Genomic DNA, 18,353 nt, shown 5'->3' with positions numbered 1-18,353 from the left:
CCACTGTACCCTTCACCAGAGCAGGCTAACTGCACCCTAATGTCTTCCTCCCTCCCCAACTTTTAAAAAAAATTATGGTAAAATATACATATCTTAAAAGTTACCATCTTAACCTTTCTTAAGCCTGCAATGCAGTGGCATTATTACATGCATTCATGTTGCTGTGCTACTCAATGCCTTTTTTTTTTTTTTTCCTTTTCTCTGGTGAGTAGCAGCTGAAAAGATTCTTCCACTGAATTGTATTGAGACATGATTCACATACCACACGTTTCATCTAGTTAAGGTATACACTTCCATGGTTTTAGCATATTCACAGGGCTGTGTGATCATCACCACAGTCTAGTTTTAGACTAGTTAATCACCCTGAGAAGAAACCACATACACATTCATTGTCACTCTCCACTCCCCCACTTTCCCAGCCCCGGGCCATCCCTAATCTGCTTTCTGTCTCTACAGATCTGCCTATTCTGGACATTCCAGATAAATAGGGTCATACAATATGAGAACTTTTGTGTCTGGCTGCTTTCATTTATTTAGCATAATGTTTTCAAGGTTTACCCATGTTATAGCATGTACCAGTGCCTTGTTTTTATTGCCAGATACCGTTCCAGTGTATGGATTCACCATCTTTTGTTTATCCACCCATCAGTTGAGCTATAGTCCCAATGCCTTTTCAGGGCAAAAATGTCTTTGCTTGGAACCAACTACAACCTCCTGTAAAGAAGTCTGTAGATTTCAAAGTTAAGAATGTCTAGTTGCCCTACATGGAATATAAAATCTAGAAAACTGAGAAGCTTTGACCTCTGGTACAGAGCACCGAGAAGTCAAGACCTACTTAGGAAAAAACACAAAAGGAGAAAAGAAAATGCCCCGGACAAAAAAGCACCTTGCCTTCTGTACCATGTTGCAGTGGGAAGGTATTTTGTAGGAAAAATGGCAAGCTAAAATATCTGAGATCTCCTGGTAATGTTCCCCTGCTCTCTACTCCAGGTTATGTGGGAGTTTTGGAGCTGGGTTGGAAAGGTGAGTGCAAGAGGAGGGGGCTGGATAAGTTTCGCTTCTCAGATCCCGGGGAAGCTTCCCTGCAAGTTGGCCTTTGGGCTGCTGCTACGAGGGTATCAGACAGTCAGTGAAATCTCCTGAGACTCGGCTGACACGTGGTCTTCATCTCATGTTAATGTCAATCCCAAAGGGCTGCTGCTCCTGCTGCTTTACGCTGGGCTCACCAGAATGGCTGTCCTGCTGGACGGCCTGTTTCAGCTGACCTAGATGACCTATCTGGGGCTTGCGGTGAGCTTGAGCATGGGTTCCGTGAAGCTAGAGACCCCCTGGTGTTACGACAGGATGATGTCGGGGAGGACCCATCCTAGAACCCCGCCCTTGGACTCCACCAAGGCCAGAGTGGGAGATGGACGTTAGGTGGGCCCTGTGGCCCCCATCCTCCTGGTGTTCACACCTTTGCATACTCCCTCTCCCAGAAGGGTGGGACTCCCCAAAGAAGAAGCGACCAGAAGGGATGCCTTCCTGAGAAGATGCAAGAGGCCTGAGCTGCAGACCTGGCAAGCGCTACTTTATATATGGGTATATAAAGCGGTACTTTATATACCCATGGGCCTGGCCTTGGCTTTAAATAAATACTCCATTACATGAGTCTTGGAGTTCCCAGTAACAGAGATTCCAGTCATGTAGTAGCCCGCGTTTGAACCCTATGCCTGGATAGTCCAAGTCTCACTAGCACAGTGTTCTCCAAGTCGACGGTTGGATAGAATCCCCTGGAGGGGTAGTTAGTGCCCAGAGGCCTGGGCCCCACCCCAGAGAGTCTGACTCACTTGGTCTAGGGTGGAGCCTGAGAATTTGCATTCCTATCAAGTGCCCAGGTGATGCGGATGTTGCTGGTCTGGAGGCCATGCTTTATGAGTCTAACACACGGTTACATTCTAGTCCAGATCCCCACCATCTGCTGCCTGGATTATCTGAACCCTTGATACTCAAGATGCATGCAGACGTCATCTGAACAAGAGCGTCAGCCCCCTGCTTGAAGACGGTGTGTTTAGCTAATAAGTGTGTGACCAGTGCACCATATCAATTAGATTTACAGCACTCTGTCCTTCTCCATCTTGGAGTACTCAGTTAGCCTGTAGATGTGCAGAAAGCTCCCCTACACCTCTTGCCAAAGAAACACCCTAAGCTTGGCTCCCCCAAGGTATATCTGGGAATTGAGAGCTGCACTCGGCGGGCACTGGCTGGAGGTCACTTGCAGAGGGGACACATTTCGCCCATGCCAGGCACTGCTCCAGTCGGTCCCCCACCCCATCCCAGCTGTGTGCCACTCTCCCACTCGGGGAATCTGCTCTTTGTGAGGCGGGGCACTCTTCTCCCCTCCCTCCCAGGGCCCCCTACCTGAGTGAAGTTGTCCAGGGCCTTGTGTAGGTTGGCGTGCATGCCCGTGGGAGGCTCGTTGGTGATCTTGACGGAGTTCTCCAGGATGCCCTGGGGGATGATGTGGCCCTCAGTGGAGGGCGCAGGCTCCGCACTGATGAAGACCCTGAACTCTGGGTGGCTGTTCTCACTGTGCTCCTCCAGCTTCTTCTCCAGGGTACTGAGCCACTTGGCCACCAGGTGGATGTTCTGGTGGGAAGGAATGACCCCTTGATTACAGGCATCTGCTTAAACAATTATCAGGAAGGCGGCTTGAGGAGGGACCTGGCCTTACTTTCAAACAAATCACATCCCAGCATGAGTCTTGGGGTTCCCAGTAATGGGGACCCCTTGTATCCTGCAATTCAATCCTTTCCCTTGGTGTCCTACATCTCTCTAGCACAAGGATCTCAAACTTGACCGGGCATCGGGATCCCCTGGAGGGCTTGCTGAAACAAAGATTCTCGGGCCTCATCCCAGAGTGGTTGATACAGGTGGTCCAGGGTAGGGCCTGAAGGCTCGCATTTCTAACAAGTTCTTGGGTGATGCCGCAGCTGCTGCTGGTCTGGGGGCCACACTTCAAGGGTCTAATGTGTGGTTACATTCCAAATCCAGATCCCCATATCTGACACCTGGATTTTTTTGAGCCTTTGATCAAAAGTGGGGCCCATGGATCAGCAATGTTGGCCTTACCTGGAAGCCAGTTAGAAATGCAGACTCAGACTTACTGAATTAGTGGATTTTAATAAGATCCTCCAGTGATTTGTATGCATGTTAAGACTTGAAAAGCACTGATTTAAACTTCTAGCTAGCTTTCCTTCCTCCCCTGCCCCTCTCGAAACCATTCTGCTAATTGTTGCCAAACTTATCTTCCTAAAACACACTGAGACACTGCTGCTCCCAGACAGAGAAAGCCCCTACTACAAGCCCAAGCTCCTCTGTCTGGTCTTTGAGCCCTTCTCCTCCCCCAACAAAATCCCTTTCTGTCTGTCTGTGTAAAACGACATTTACTTCTTAGCACTACCTTGCAGCATGCACTTTTCACTCTAGCAAGGATAGTCACTTTGCTTCATTGCAATCAGTTTCATTATGATGGATAGATAAAAGCTCCTTGATACATATTTGAGGAAGCCTGCTTGCAGAGAGCCTTAAATACACAGATTGGCACAGAGCACAGTGCTTGGGCCACAGCAATCTGGTCTCTGAGTGCTACTTTCTCTTCTATGAAAAGAGAAATAACAATAATATTTTCCATACTTACTTCCCAGGGTTGCTGCAAAAAACCAAAGGTAATGGATTTGAAAGGGCTTTGTATACTGTGAAATGCTATGCAGGAGTTCGTAGCGATTGCTGAAATGAAACTCTGTTAAATGAAAGCATTCAGTTGTCATCACTCTGTGGGAGCGGAGAGTTTGCTGGCTGCCTGGAGAGCCAGGGCTCCATGAGCCAGGCAGCACCACTGGCCGGCAGTGAGAAACTGCCACTGCTTCAGGAATGCCAGCGTCTGAGTTTCACCCTGGAGGTCTCTCAGAAACCGCATTAGGGCAGCCGGTAGGTAGCAGGGGGAGGAAACGCTCTCTGCTCACCGTCTGGGGGGCTGGGTTCCTGAAGGTGCTAGTGCCCAGAAGGGGGTCTCTTTGGCAAATGAGCCTGAGACAGTTGGGGAGGTCACACCCTCCCAGCACCGAGCTGATCTAGTGGGAAGAAGCAGGAAACCCACTGTCATTCTCTTTTCTCCTTAGATTCCCACTGTTTCTGGAAAAGCGTCCCAGGGAATAGCAGATCCCTCTGCTGCTAGGCTCCAAATAAATAATGGGATAATTAAGGATGAAAACCCAACAGCAAGAAGTGTACAGTGAGTCATCAGGAGACAGAGGAAGTTCTCGGTAATCAAAGCCAGATGGGAGGGGAGGGACTGGCTTTTCCATGTGTCCTTCCTTCACTGATTTCTTCATTGATTCTTTTACCCCACAGGCTTTGGTTGAGTGTCTACTGTGTTCACGGTGGTGTGCTGGGTGCCAAGGGTAAATAAGGAATGTCTCTTTCCCCAAGAAAATGCAGTGAAGGACACAGCCATAGTGTAAGTGGTCTCCACGTAGCCATGGGTGCCCTCACAGAGGTGGCTGCGGAAGAAGAGAGGAGTCAGCCACTCGCTCCGCGCCCCGCAGCCCCAGGATCCATGCAAGCTGCGGAAACGGGAACAAGAGGACAGGCCATGATTCGAGAGGGGCAGCCTTTACTTCTTGTACGTGTTTAGTAAAACACGTACAAGAAGTGCTGTAGGTATTCCTACAATGGTAGGTGTTCCAGATTCCCAACCCCAGCATGAACTCTCAGTGAAGAGGCTCAGCCCTGGTTACACGTGTGATGCTCTAGTCACGCATGTAATGAAGAGCCTGTAACACGTGACACGTGGAAAGGCAGAGCAGAGGAGTGCTCCATGGAATGCCTGGGAAGAGGTCAGCAGCCTCCAGGTGAACGGCGGCCTCCTGAGCACGCAGTGCCGCGAGAACAGGCCTGCTTCTGGACGGGGCGCCATTGAAACCAGAGAGAGTGGGGGGGGGAGCAAGAGTACTGAGGGGGGGCGCTGAGGAGCAGAACACACGGGGCAGGACTGCAGGGAGAAGACTGGGAAGTCAGGGACGAGGGCACGGAAGGAAAGTCAGCCCAGGGGCTGCGGGCGTCGACCCAGAGACGGGGTCAAGAGTGACCCCAGCAGGGCAGAGGGGGCGTACCTGCAAAAGAACCCAGTGGCCTTTCTTGGCAGCCAGGTCCAGCACAGCCTCAGCCACTACCTCCTGTCCTTGGCCCAAAGACACGTTGTGAAAGTTCCGGTTGTTGAAGGTGTATCCGAGTTTTTTACCTAAAAGGGGCAGGGAGTGGTCATTATTGCCTCTAATGCCATTGAGTGTTCACGAGGAAACGCACACCTCCATGCGGCTCCCCCATCGCAGGCTGCGGGAAGCCGTGCAGCCCGACCTCACACACGGACCCTCTTCCTTCACGGCGCGGTGGGGGGGGGGGGCGGTGGTTGCTGCATCTTCCAGCTTTTTGTTCCCAAAGAGAAGGAAGCACTTGTCTCGACAAAATGCTTCACCCCTCCCTCCTCACTTAATCCCTGCCAACTAAAAACTGGCGCTTGCCATCTGCCTGTACAAGGATTAAGTCACTAGCTACTGTAGCCGATGACCTTCAACACCCTATGAAAGGAGCTCACGGTGGAGACCAGGAATGAGGCCCTCTGTGCTCTGGGAAGAACTGGCAGAACAGGTCTTCAGATAGTTAGGAATTCTCAGGAGAAGATTTTATGAGTCCAGTTCTTATGTGTCCTCACATCTAGAAAAGCACTCTAGTCCTTCATGGTGACGTCTGCTCTTCTGCAAACACGTGTGCCTGACTGCATGCCCCCCTCACCAAAACCACACACACACTGACCTCCAAGTTGCTGTCTCCTGGGCTACAGTCCTCATTTTGCCCCCGAGAAAACTTAACTCACGACTCTCATGTCGTGCTTTTTTTTCAGTTGACATCCCCAAGAGTGGGCACACGTGCCGCTGCCCTTCTGTGCAGCCTCCACTTGAAGAGCAGGCATTGGGCCGCCATCCTAGAGAGTGAAAGGCTCGAAGAGTAGCAAGCATGTGGGCATGGCCAGGTCTAACGTGCTTTGTCCCCGGAATATATTAATAATAATATATATTTTCCCTGGAAGCTTACTGCGAGGCGAGGCCAAGAGGACCAGGACTCGGGTAGTTGGGCTTCCTGGACTTTATGCCATATGAACCTCCTCCCTGTTATTCCCACCACAAAGAACCTTGTCATTTTGCATGAATGAGAGTGAAGAGAGGCAAGAGGCCAGCCAAGAAGGGGCTTGGCTGCGTAGGTGTGAATGCTTGTATCTCACTGTCGGGAATGGAGTAAGGGAATGGCCATGCAAATGCACGTGTCACAGCTGGGTCACTGGAGCAAGGCGGATGCTCAAGAGTTGCTCTGCAAGCCCAAGAAAGACTTCACACAAAGAAATAAGCTTAATATAGGCAGCCAGTTCTGCTTGAACACCAGCTATTCACCCAACCCAATAAAGTTTGGAGGGCTTCCCTGGTGGCGCAGTGGTTGAGAATCTGCCTGCCGATGAAGGGGACACAGGTTTGAGCCCCGGTCTGGGAAGATCCCACATGCCGCGGAGCAACTAGGCCCGTGAGCCACAACTACTGAGCCTGAGCGTCTGGAGCCTGTGCTCCGCAACAAGAGAGGCCGCGACAGTGAGAGGCCCGTGCACCGCGGTGAAGAGTGGCCCCTGCTTGCCACAACTAGAGGAAGCCCTCGCACAGAAACGAAGACCCAACACAGCCAAAAATAAATAAAAAAATAAAATTTTAAAAAATAATAAAAAATTTAGAGAAATTACATAATATTCTTTAGACAAAAGGATCAAAAAATGTGTAATACCATGAAGGAATTGTCGAGCAATTTTTCTAAGAAGGTGAGGTGCACAAGAGAAAAGAGGAGAAATTTAAAAGAGAAAAAGAATAAAAGTTTGTACTTAACAAATTTAGTTTCAGGGGAACTAAAATTAAAGTTGCAGTTTGATACTTGTGCAAGAAAATTTAAAGAACACTGTCAATATTGGATGTGTCTTTAAAGCACTAAAACAAAACTATAGTGTGTTCTTTAACTGTACAAGACCAAACAAGATGATGACTTTTTGTAGTGAGGAATAGTTATTACAGATTCAACTGAGATGAACCCAAGAAATACCCTTATTAAACTCTATAAATCCTAGCTGGCAATAGATTTGATGTCAGCTTTAGAGCCAAGAATATGGACAACTTATTCCAGAGAAAAAGAACAGGATAAAGATGCTGGGATTATTAGATAGCCTTGGTGACATTTCTGCTCACAAAGACCCTACTTCTTTTCTTTGTTTACAGACAAAGGGTACAGGAAAAGAGGGCTTAGCTAAAGATTAGTTCGAATTCCGTGTGCTATGGCTTCCAGTCCCCCAGCCCCCTGCCTTCAGCTCCTCTTTCCCTTTCGGATCTTCCTTCCAGCGCCCCGTATGGTGGTGTCACCAGGAGCCGGGCCACACTGTGAACCTCCCTGAGCATCTTGGTGGCTGACCCTCCACGAGCTCCAGTCTGAGGACATTACAGCGTCCGTGGCCCTCCGCCTAGCTCCACATGCCCCTGCGGGTGGGAGGAAGGGGAACATCCTTCTAGCCTTATTACTTGCAGGCTATTTCTTCTCCACTCTTGTATGAGAAACCTTTCATGTGCTCTCTTCTTTTGTTTTTTAAATTTAATATAATATTTATTTATTTATTTTAACATCTTTATTGGAGTACAATTGCTTTACAATGGTGTGTTAGTTTCTGCTTTATAACAAAGTGAATCAGTTATACATATACATCTGTTCCCATATCCCTTCCCTCTTGCATCCCCCTCCCTCCCACCCTCCCTATCCCACCCCTCTAGGTGGTCACAAAGCACGGAGCTGATCTCCCTGTGCTATGCGGCTACTTCCCACTAGCTCTCTGTTTTTGTTTTTGTTTTTTGCAGTACACAGGCCTCTCACTGTTGTGGCCTCTCCCGTTGCGGAGCACAGGCTCCGGACGCGCAGGCTCAGCGGCCATGGCTCACAGGCCCAGCCGCTCCGCGGCATGTGGGATCTTCCCGGACCGCGGCACGAACCCGTGTCCCCTGCATCGGCCGGCGGACTCTCAACCACTGCGCCACCAGGGAAGCCCTAGCTATCTTTTACATCTGGTAGTGTATATATGTCCATGCCACTCTCTCACTTTGTCACAGCTTACCCTTCCCCCTCCCCATATCCTCAAGTCCATTCTCTGGTAGGTCTGTGTCTTTATTCCCATCTTGCCCCTAGGTTCTTCATAACCTTTTTTTTTTCTTAGATTCCATATATATGTGTTAGCATATGGTGAGATATCATCTCACACCGGTCAGAATGGCCATCATCAAAAAATCTACAAACAATAAATGCTGGCGAGGGTGTGGAGAAAATGGAACCCTCTTGTACTGTTGGTGGGAATGTAAATTGATACAGCCACTATGGAGAACAGTATGGAGGGTCCTTAAAAAACTAAAAATAGAACTACCATACGACCCAGCAATCCCACTACTGGGCATATACCCTGAGAAAACCATAATTCAAAAAGAGTCATGTACCACAATGTTCATTGCAGCTCTATTTACAATAGCCAGGACATGGAAGCAACCTAAGTGTCCATCAACAGATGAATGGATAAAGAAGATGTGGCACATATATACAATGGAATATTACTCAGCCATATAAAGAAACGAAATTGAGTTATTTGTAGTGAGGTGGATGGACCCAGAGTCTGTCATACGGAGTGAAGTAAGTCAGAAAGAGAAAAACAAATACCGTACGCTAACACATGTGCTCTCTTCTAAAGCACATGCTACTGGCTACATTGCCTACTAACTTTTATGTTTTCTGCCTTCTATCAACTTCCCAGAGACAGTCACTTTCATTAGGGGTTTTGGAACTTGGTTTAAAATATTCCATATTTTCTGTCTCATCATTATCTTGGTGAGCTTTAATGCCACTATGGATGACTCAGCCAACACCCAGCCTCATGCTTCCTCATCTTCAAAGAATTTCTTTCCATTTCTGTTTCCCATTCCCAGTGGCTGTACCGAGGCCTTGATTATCCCTGCAAACTCTCCCACATCTGACACATCATTCTTTCATATATAATCACAACTCTAACTTCCTACTGTCCAGACTGCTCACTCTCTTACTCCTCCTCGCATATTATTCTATGTCAGCAAAACGAGTCCATTGGCTCCTCTGTTTTTTCTAACCTTCATCTTTACCTCCCTCTTATTTTAAGATGGACCCAATAATCCTTCATTTGAGCCATGATCTTATAAAATTCTTCACTCCATTGCCCATTCTACGTCTGCATCCATCCCCCAACTTTTGTAAAACCACAACCCTGGACAAGTCTATGCGTTAATACAAGAGAAAAAATAACACACTGAGTGAATTGGTGCCACCACAAGCTGATGATTCTCAGTCTTGTGAGAGTGTCTGGTAATCTTTCACGTCCAGAAGTTGGCTATGTTGTCCACTCCCCTCTTCCTTTAAACTTCCTAATGGCTGCCCCGCTTCTTATGCTCAGCACTTTGCTTCACTCTCTACTGCTCCCTCTGCCCGACAAAACATCTGCCATCTGGTAGAACACCTTCCATTTACTGCCATTGTATCTGCCTCTGCGCACATCCCTGTTCCATCCCCATCCCTGCACAGCCCCCTCTCAGTGGAAGAGGTGTCCCCCGTCCCCAGCACATGAACAGATGGATGAGTGTCCCTCCACACAGAAACTACACTCTGCCAGTCTGGAAGGTGCTCTGTAAAGACTGTACTTGCTCCATCCTAGCCAACTTCAACTGACACTTAAGAAAAAGAGAATGGAGTCAGGAACAATGAAAAAGAGGCTCTAAGCAAAGTGTTGATAATCTAGCTGCAAAGACACCGAATTGAAAACTGTTTCTTTGAACACACCTGGTAGCAGGCTGACAAAAATCTAAAGGAACTCCTCCTCTGACCAGCACACTGGAAAGAGGAAGAGGAGGCAGTGGAAGGCCAAACTGGTAGATAAACGGAAACATTTTGTCAATGCCAGGTAATTGGACAAAGGAGGATGGAGACCAAGCAAGATCATGCAAGAGTCAAGTCAAAGAAGGACCAGAGAAGGTGCCTTGTAAGGGTGGAAAGGGGAGGTCCTCTGTTGGGAGGGCCGAGGACGATACTGTGCTTTGAAAGGATGTGACAAAAGGATGTAAAGGAAGGAGCAAACCGAGCTGCCTCAAAGAATAGACGCATCATCATCGTCATTTTAATGCCGTACAATGCTACTGTACTTTTAATGTTTCAAAGCCTTTTCACATCTGAGATTTCATTCTTATCTTCACAGTAACCCTGGGAGGAAGGTATTAGGGGGTGATTGGAAACGATGGGTGATTGCTTTTAGATGAAGCAAAAGCAAAAATAATCGTGCAAATAAGGAAGTGTGGCTCATTGAGGGAGAAGGTGATGAGAAGAGAGAGAAGGTAAAGGATTAATCTGCGAAGGCAAGAAGGAATGCTGTGCGGGTGGGTGGAAGTGGGTTCATGTTAAAACATAGGCCAAGGAAAGTGGATGGAATTCTGTCCTCCTCCTCCTTCAAAACTGTTGAGGAAGGAAAATCTTGGAGGAGACTAAGAGGCACAAAACTGCCAGAAGGGGCTTCCCTGGTGGCACAGTGGTTGAGAGTCTGCCTGCCGGTGCAGGGGACACGGGTTCGTGCCCCGGTCCGGGAAGATCCCACATGCCGCAGAGCGGCTAAGCCTGTGAGCCATGGTCGCTGAGCCTGCGTGTCCGGAGCTTGTGCTCTGCAACGGGAGAGGCCACAACAATGAGAGGCCCACGTACCGCAAAAAAAAAAAAAAAAAAAAAAAAAAAAACTGCCAGAAGAGCTTAGATTCTTAAAAAAATTTTTTTAATTAAAAAAATTTTATTTTATATTGGAGTATAGTTGATTTACAATGTTGTGTTAGTTTCAGGTGTACAGCAAAGTGATTCAGATATACATATACATATACCTATTCTTTTTCAGATTCTTAGAAAAGCACAGATTCTTAACCAAGTGTCAATGGATGAGCTTCAGAATCTTAGAGAACTCCCAAAATCATATACAGAATTTTGTCTGTCTGTGGGTTCATGCATTTCGGGAGAAGGGCTGGAGTGAGGATGGGGGAACAAAATCTTTCATCTGCCAAGCTTTGTCTGCGTCTACATTGGGGTAAAACAGTGTCTGATGGAGTCTGATGCACAGACTCTGCCCAAGCACAGAGACGGTAAGCTTCCTGAATAAGCGGGGGCCTAGGGGACATAGGGGAAAGTGAGTCAGTTATGTGGATTCCAAACCTGAGAATAGGAGTCCATCAGGCAGAATGATTAGACCCAAGCAAGATGTGGAGCACACGATGTCACCAGAGTATATGTTCTAAATGGGTGCTTGAGAAAACGAATCAAACCACCCAGAATGCAGAGGGGGAGGAAGAGAGAGAGAAAGAGGCACAGGTGCCCAGGTAATCTCTAGCTGATGAACAGCAATATTGCCTCTGGTCGGGAAATACGCGTTAAGATGAAGCCAAGGGCAGGGCTGAGGTGATTTATTCAGAGACAAATAACCAATACGGTTCAGGGACAGGTCAGCTTGCCTGAAATGACAGAAAGCTTCAAACTACATGATGGAATAATAGCTGGGGGTCAATTGGCAAAGAATAGTAGGAAATTGCTCATAAACAGCGTATATGAAAGCTTCCGAAAAGGAAAATACTGAATAAAAATGAGGAGACTAGATTGGTCATTATGAAAGGAATAAAACCTCCATGGGACAGAAGGAATACAGAATCTATGAAAAAGTGAAAGTCAGGAATAACATAGCAATAACAACAGTTCTTATGCTCATTTATTCACTCGTTTGTTAATTCATTCAACTGATATTTACTGAGTACCTCTCTGTGCTAGTTACGCTTTTAGGCACTGGTAAGAAAATGACGAGCAAGATGACACGGTCCTTGACCCCCAGGGTCTTAGTGACATGCAGGTAGGCAAACGTAATTAGAATTGTATTAAATGCTCGGAAGCAAATATATGTATAAGGGGGAACCAAATGGTCTTGTGCAGAGGTCAGGAGAAGCTGATCCCTGCAGGATTGGCAGGCATTGGACTGAAGAGCTGGGGAGAAGTATTTCAGGTAAAAGGAATTGCTTGAGAAAACGCCCTGGGCCAGGAGGGCTCATGATGGAGAACCTAAAAGAGCCATGTGGCCAGAGAAGTGTGAGTTTGAGGGAAAGTAAGATCCAAGGCTGGACAGAAAGGCCAGGCCATGCAGGTCACAGAGACCATGTTTATAGTACTGGACATTACCTTGAGAACAGTGGGGAACCACGAGAGCGATTTAAGAAGGAGAATGATAACAATCAGATCTGAGATTCAGCAAGATGAGTCTGGCTGTAAGAGCAGCAAAAATTGCAGGTGGGGGAGGAGAACCGGGATAAGTTAGGAGGCTATTGTGATAGTCCAGTGAGAGATGTGGTGCCTCAGAGGAGGGAGACACAATGAAACAATTAGACTCATTTGAAACACATTTAGAAGGTAGAAGCAATAGGACTAGATGTGGTAGGTAGTGGAGGAGGGGTCTAGGGTGACTGATTCCCAGGTTTCCGGCATGAGCAACTTGCTGAATGGTGGTGATATTTACCAAAAATGATAGAATAAAATTTCCAGAGATAAAGAGAGGTGTGACTCTCCCACTTGAAAAGGCAGGCTGAGTGCTGAGCAGGTGAATGAAAAACACCCACACCTAACTCAGCTCATGAAATGTCAGAACACAAGGTAGAAAGATGATCCTAAAGTTTCCAGGGAATAAAAAAATAGGTCACCAACAAAGAAACAAGGGAAGAATAGCACCCTACTAGCATATGGCCTCATATGAATAAAACTGAATTCTAGGAGACAACTGAGCAGTGTGGACACATTCTGAGTAAAAATCATTTTGGACCTTAATAGCAGAACTATTAAAAGAGTATGTGGGCAAAACTGAAGTCTTTTTAGACACTGAAAGATTCAGAAATTTTACTTCCCGTGATTTTTTTCCTGATGACTTATGCTACCAAATCTAGGATGAAGCCAATTGGTTGGCAGTAATGGGATCTAAATTCCTATTTTTCATACCAGGGAATAAATAGATACTGAAACTTGATAAATTCAGAAATAATGATATAAATTATTAGTAGGAAATAGAGAAACAATTGTCAGAAGGAATAAATTCAGAAATAGGCAAAACCCCAGTGTCTGGGAAGGTGGACTGGGTGTGGGAAGGGCTGGAGCTGAGAACTATTGCTTTTCATTTTAAATTCTTTATTACAGGTATTTTAAAAATATGTTACTTGAACTTTTTAGGAGATTACAAAAATATACATTAAATTAGTGAATAAGATAATTCTCTTCCTTATACAGAACTCATCTATTCTTTAGAGCCAAACACCAGGCTCTAAATCTACACCAGGTGTAGATTCCTTTCATGGAGGTGTATTACCTGGTCTGGATTCTCATCCATAAAGACCTGGCTCTGTAAAAACCTGCTGAGTCCTCATTTAACTTTTCAACATGTGTAGTTTTGCTAGCTTTTTTTTCCCCCTTGGCCGCGCCACGAGGCTTGAAGGATCTTAGTTCCCTGACCAGGGATTGAACCCAGGGCCACGGCAGTGAAAGCGTGGAGTCCTAACCACGGGACCGCCAGGGAACTCCCTAGTTTTGCTAGTTTTATAGTTTTGATTAGTCATCCATTTGCTCATCCCTTTATTTAAGATATATTTTTAAAATGTATTTATTTTCTTTTATTTATTTATTTTTGCCTGCGTTGGGTCTTCGTTGCTGTGCACGGGCTTTCTCTAGTTGCACAAACTGGGGCTACTCTTTGTTGCGGTGCACGGGTTTCTCATTGCGGTGGCTTCTCTTGCTGTGGAGCACGGGCTCTAGGCACGCAGGCTTCAGTAGTTGTGGCACGTGGGCTCAGTAGTTGTGGCTCGTGGGCTCTAGAGTGCAGGCTCAGTAGTTGTGGCACATGGGCTTAGTTGCTCCATGGCATGTGGGATCTTCCCAGACCAGGGATGGAACCCGTGTCCCCTGCATTGGCAGGCGTATTCTTAACCACTGCGCCACCAGGGAAGTCCTATTTAATGTATACTGAGTGCCTAGCACGTGAAAATACAGAGATAGGAATTTGAATACTACCTTGAAAAGGACATCTATTCCCAGAGCACTCACTCTCACATGAAGATACCGTAGTAGTCACTAGATGATTACAATGTGATATATAGACAGAAGGGTGCTCTAAGAGCACATGGGGAGGGGTACCCAGCACCCTGGAAATCAAGTAGGGCTTCCTGGAGGTGGTGACATTGGAACTGGTATCTGAAGGATGAGTAGAAGGTAGCCTGGTGAAGGGGATGCCAGAGGAGGAACAGAATGTTTGGGAGAATGGAATGGCTTCCATGTAGAGTGAAAAAGAGGGGAGTAGGGAAATGTAGGCAGAACAAGGAGTGCCCAAAGATGCCCATGTTCTAAATCCTGGAATCTGTGAATGTATGTGACTTTACAGGCAAAAGAGACTCTGCAGATGTGGTTAAAGACCTCCAGATGGGGAGACTATCCTGGGTTATCTGAGTGGGCCTGATATAGTCATAGGGGTCCTTATGAGGGAAAGGGGGAGAGAGTAAGCCCCATGTATGACTTCTGACCTCCAGAACTGTAAAATAATAGTGTTATTTTAAGCCTCTAAGTTTGTGATAATTTGTTACGGCAGCAATAGGAAACTAATAATGGAAAATAGGCTGGAGAGATAGGGAGGGACTGGAGGACGAAGCTCCCTGTAAGCCATGTTAAGGTGTTTGGACCTCATCCTGAGGACACTAGGAGCCTGTAAAAGGACTGTCCTTGTTTTTCAGAATAACTGCTCCAGCCACAGGAAGGGGAATGGGTGGGTGGGTGGTGGGACAAGGTCTCCTCATGAACCTGCTACCTTACATCCCAGAGCAGTCCTCCCTCTGTTCATGATCCCCTGGGGTTGGTTCAGCAATTACCCCGATTTCTGTAGGGTTAGCAAATATCAAGCATTGCAAAATGAACCTTGAATCAGGAAAAGAGAAGCTGACAGACGCAGAGTGACAGTGCATGAGGCTGGTGCTGGCTTGGCTCCATAATGAGGTTTTCTTACCTTGATTTTCCACATCCTTCAGTGGGTCCACCCCTGGAGACAGGATAAAAAACATGGGAGTGGCTGGTCCCAATTCTTCAAAAGAGGCTGCAAAGTCCAGTGCTCTTCCCACCACGTATTTGCTTCCTAACTTCTCCTCAATAAAATCTCTGCCAGGAATAAAAGAAGGTCCATGTGTGTATGTCAGTCACAGAATAATAACATTTGAGCAACAGAGGTCTATAGAAATGGAAGGGTGTGCTCAAGATCATGGCTTGGCAGTTACAGAGCCAGGACCAACGCCAAGCACTACTTACTGATTAAGTCGACACTTACAACCTTTGCTGCTGGGTGTGCACCTGCTCACCTGGATCAGGGCTCCTTCTGGATCCCCATCCAGCCAGGCCACCACTGACTCCTCTGTGGAGCTGGGATGTCCTGTCACATCACCACCACCCATCAGAAGCCTGCCAGGAGCAACGCCTTCCGGAAGCTTGCAGGCAGCTAAACCCTCCATACACTGTATCCCTGGGATCCTCCGTCCCTATCCATGATTTAAGGCCCTCCAGGCTTCTAGTCCCTCACGTTCTATCATTCTCTGTGTTGCCTTTCACCTTACTCCACTTATCAATGTTCCTTTTCCTATGTCCCATTTCAGGCTAAACAAAACCTTGCAGTTGTAACCACTTTCTGACAATCCGGCCTAACTCTTGGCCTTAAAAGCTCCCGCAAGGACACTATTTTCCCTGTACCCTTCTCAGCTGGGTGCATTCTCAGTACTGGGAGCTGGGATCACGGTCCTGCTCATGGATGACCATTACTTCTGAACCCTTTCTTTCCCACTCATGTGGCTCCACTGAGGCTCGTTTGCCCTGACTGTACCACCACGACCCCTGCACAGCAATGTCGTCCACTGCTCCTTTGGTCCCTTTACTCATTCACTCATCACTTGGACTTTGGCTCATGGACTGTCTCTCCACCAGCCTGAGTGACATAAGCATCCATGTGGACAATCCTCCAGATTCTTAACAATCTTCAATTCCTCCCCATGTCAGCCACCTGATTCCAAGGCCCCATCCCCATCCTTGTGGTCACTTGGGAACTTTTTCTATGTCTGAAACCATAAATGGAAACATCTCACTCTCTGACCAAAGCTTTCCATCCTTACAGGTCTTTTAGTAATTTATCCTTAGTTAACTTATTCTTTACCTGTATTGGTGCCACAAATGCAGGATTTTCAGTGTCTTGGCCTCCCTGGTGGTTTTTTTTTTTCTTTCTTTTTTTATCATCCCCTTATTCTTGTCACTACAAGTCTTGTTCAATCCAGTGTAGGCTCCATGGCCTGTAACTTCCTCTTTTCTTTTTTTTTAAAAACAACTTTCTTGAGGTACAATCGACATACCATAAAATTCACCAATTTTTAGTATACTATTCAATAATGTTTAATAAATTCACTGAATTGTAATCTTCATGATAATCCAGTTTTAGAACACTTTAAGCCTGCAATAAGATTCTCCTGCCTATTTAGAGAATTCCTATTCCTACCCTCCAGCGCCAGGCAGCTGCTAATTCGCCATCTCTGTAGGCTGCACGGCCTGTGACTTCTAATCATTCTCTGCCAGTACCACACACTGCCCTTCCCTAACTCTTATTCCACCAGGGATCCATGCTCTGAATCTACCCTAGGGCTGTTGGATGCAGCTATAGAAAATCATCCAGTGGTGAAGGCTGGCGCCCCTACAAATGCAGGATTTCACTAGGTGGGCCCTCAATGCCGCTTGGAACTCTTTGTTTCCCTGGTCAGCCGTCTCCCATTTTTTCACAGATCCTATTTCAGATCTTTTGCACATTCCTCAAATCTCCAACCCTGCCACCTCCCCTTTCACACAAACGCAGCGAGATCTTGCTTCCTACTCCTCAGAGGGAATGGAAGTCATGAGACAAAACCTTGCTCAATTTCCTGCCATGCTTTTACCACCTCTGCTACAGTCACACCCACCTCTCTCTGTCTTTTGTAAAGAAAGGGGTGTTCTTCCCGCCAAGGATGATCTTTCCATCTGTCCTCTGGATCTCACATCTCCTGCCACATTAGATGTGATCCGCATCCTTCCCCAGTGCTGATATTGATGAGCACCTCTTCCCAAATGGTCCACTTAGATTAATTAAGACAGTACATGGCAAACACAGAGCAACGGGCCTCATGGGATTTTGGTTGTTGGTACAAAGGCTCCCATCACGATAAACTTGTGGCCTTTGTGCTCAGCCCTGCTGGTCAGGCCACACCCATCCTGGCTTCGCCACCACTCTGTCCCTACCTCATGGCATAGGTCATCCGGTCAGGCCGCATGGCTCTTATCATGCAGAGGCGCTGCAGGCCTGTCTTGTTCTTCCACTCCTGGGGGAAATTCTCCTTCTCAGGACATTCTGATTCGACAAACTTTTTCCAGCCCTTGGCGGATCCCTCAACGTCTCGATCCAGATTATAGAATTCTTCCATTGATGAAAGTGCCTGAAAAATTTCAGGGAATCTTGCTCTGAAATGCAGTTTCTCCAGAAAGCTGTCATCTTCATTGTGCTGGGGGTTGGCGGGAGGCAAGGTGGTATTATAGACATAATTCTGTCTCATTTATACTCTTTTCTGGAGTCTTGAATCTTCCCCCCCGGTAAACTCAAGGTAGAGGAAGGATTTTGATTAGCTTACCGTCAGCAAACTGTTCCAATAATATGCAAGGTTTGGGAAATGATTAGCTGTGGAGACTGAGCAGCACCTCCCTTGAGGGTACTGCACGGGAAGAGGGACAAGAAGGGATGCTGTGATTTTTCTGGTCACAGAGCCCGGACACTTGAAGTCAGTGACTCTTCTCTTTCATTCCCATACTCTCTCTGCCAGCAACGCCTGTCAATTCCTCTCTCAAAATGTCTCTACAATCACTGACTTTGTGTTAATGCCAACTCTAACATTTCTCTGTGTCACCTGCTTCCCTAAGCATTAAACCCCAAGGCATAACATGTGAATCAAATCTCTTCATTTAGGGCTTCCCCCCAATCCATCCAGCTAACCAGGTGGCCCATTTCCTCCCTCCTCTGTCCACACACATCTGCCCTCAGCCCTGGAACTGTGCCAGATGATCTCCCAACTTGGTGCCTT

At 46.9% G+C, this 18,353-nt stretch overlaps 1 protein-coding gene across 1 annotated transcript in view; it reads right to left on the bottom strand.

Annotated features, from left to right (window-relative positions):
* DNAH9 (dynein axonemal heavy chain 9) overlaps positions 1-18,353 on the bottom strand; it is a gene marked incomplete at its 5' end in the record, with an annotated part of 303,352 nt that overhangs the window by 22,263 nt on the left and 262,736 nt on the right. Inside the window, 4 exons of the mRNA XM_081219032.1 lie at positions 2,401-2,628; positions 5,154-5,281; positions 15,227-15,375; positions 17,521-17,714. Coding sequence (XP_081075158.1) covers positions 2,401-2,628; positions 5,154-5,281; positions 15,227-15,375; positions 17,521-17,714 — 699 coding nt within the window. The remainder of the gene's footprint in view (positions 1-2,400; positions 2,629-5,153; positions 5,282-15,226; positions 15,376-17,520; positions 17,715-18,353) is intronic.

The sequence above is a fragment of the Mesoplodon bidens genome (assembly GCF_964165515.1).
Source record: "Mesoplodon bidens genome assembly, chromosome: 19".
Classification (NCBI taxonomy): domain Eukaryota; kingdom Metazoa; phylum Chordata; class Mammalia; order Artiodactyla; family Ziphiidae; genus Mesoplodon; species Mesoplodon bidens.
This window is presented reverse-complemented; position numbering and strand designations above follow the sequence as displayed.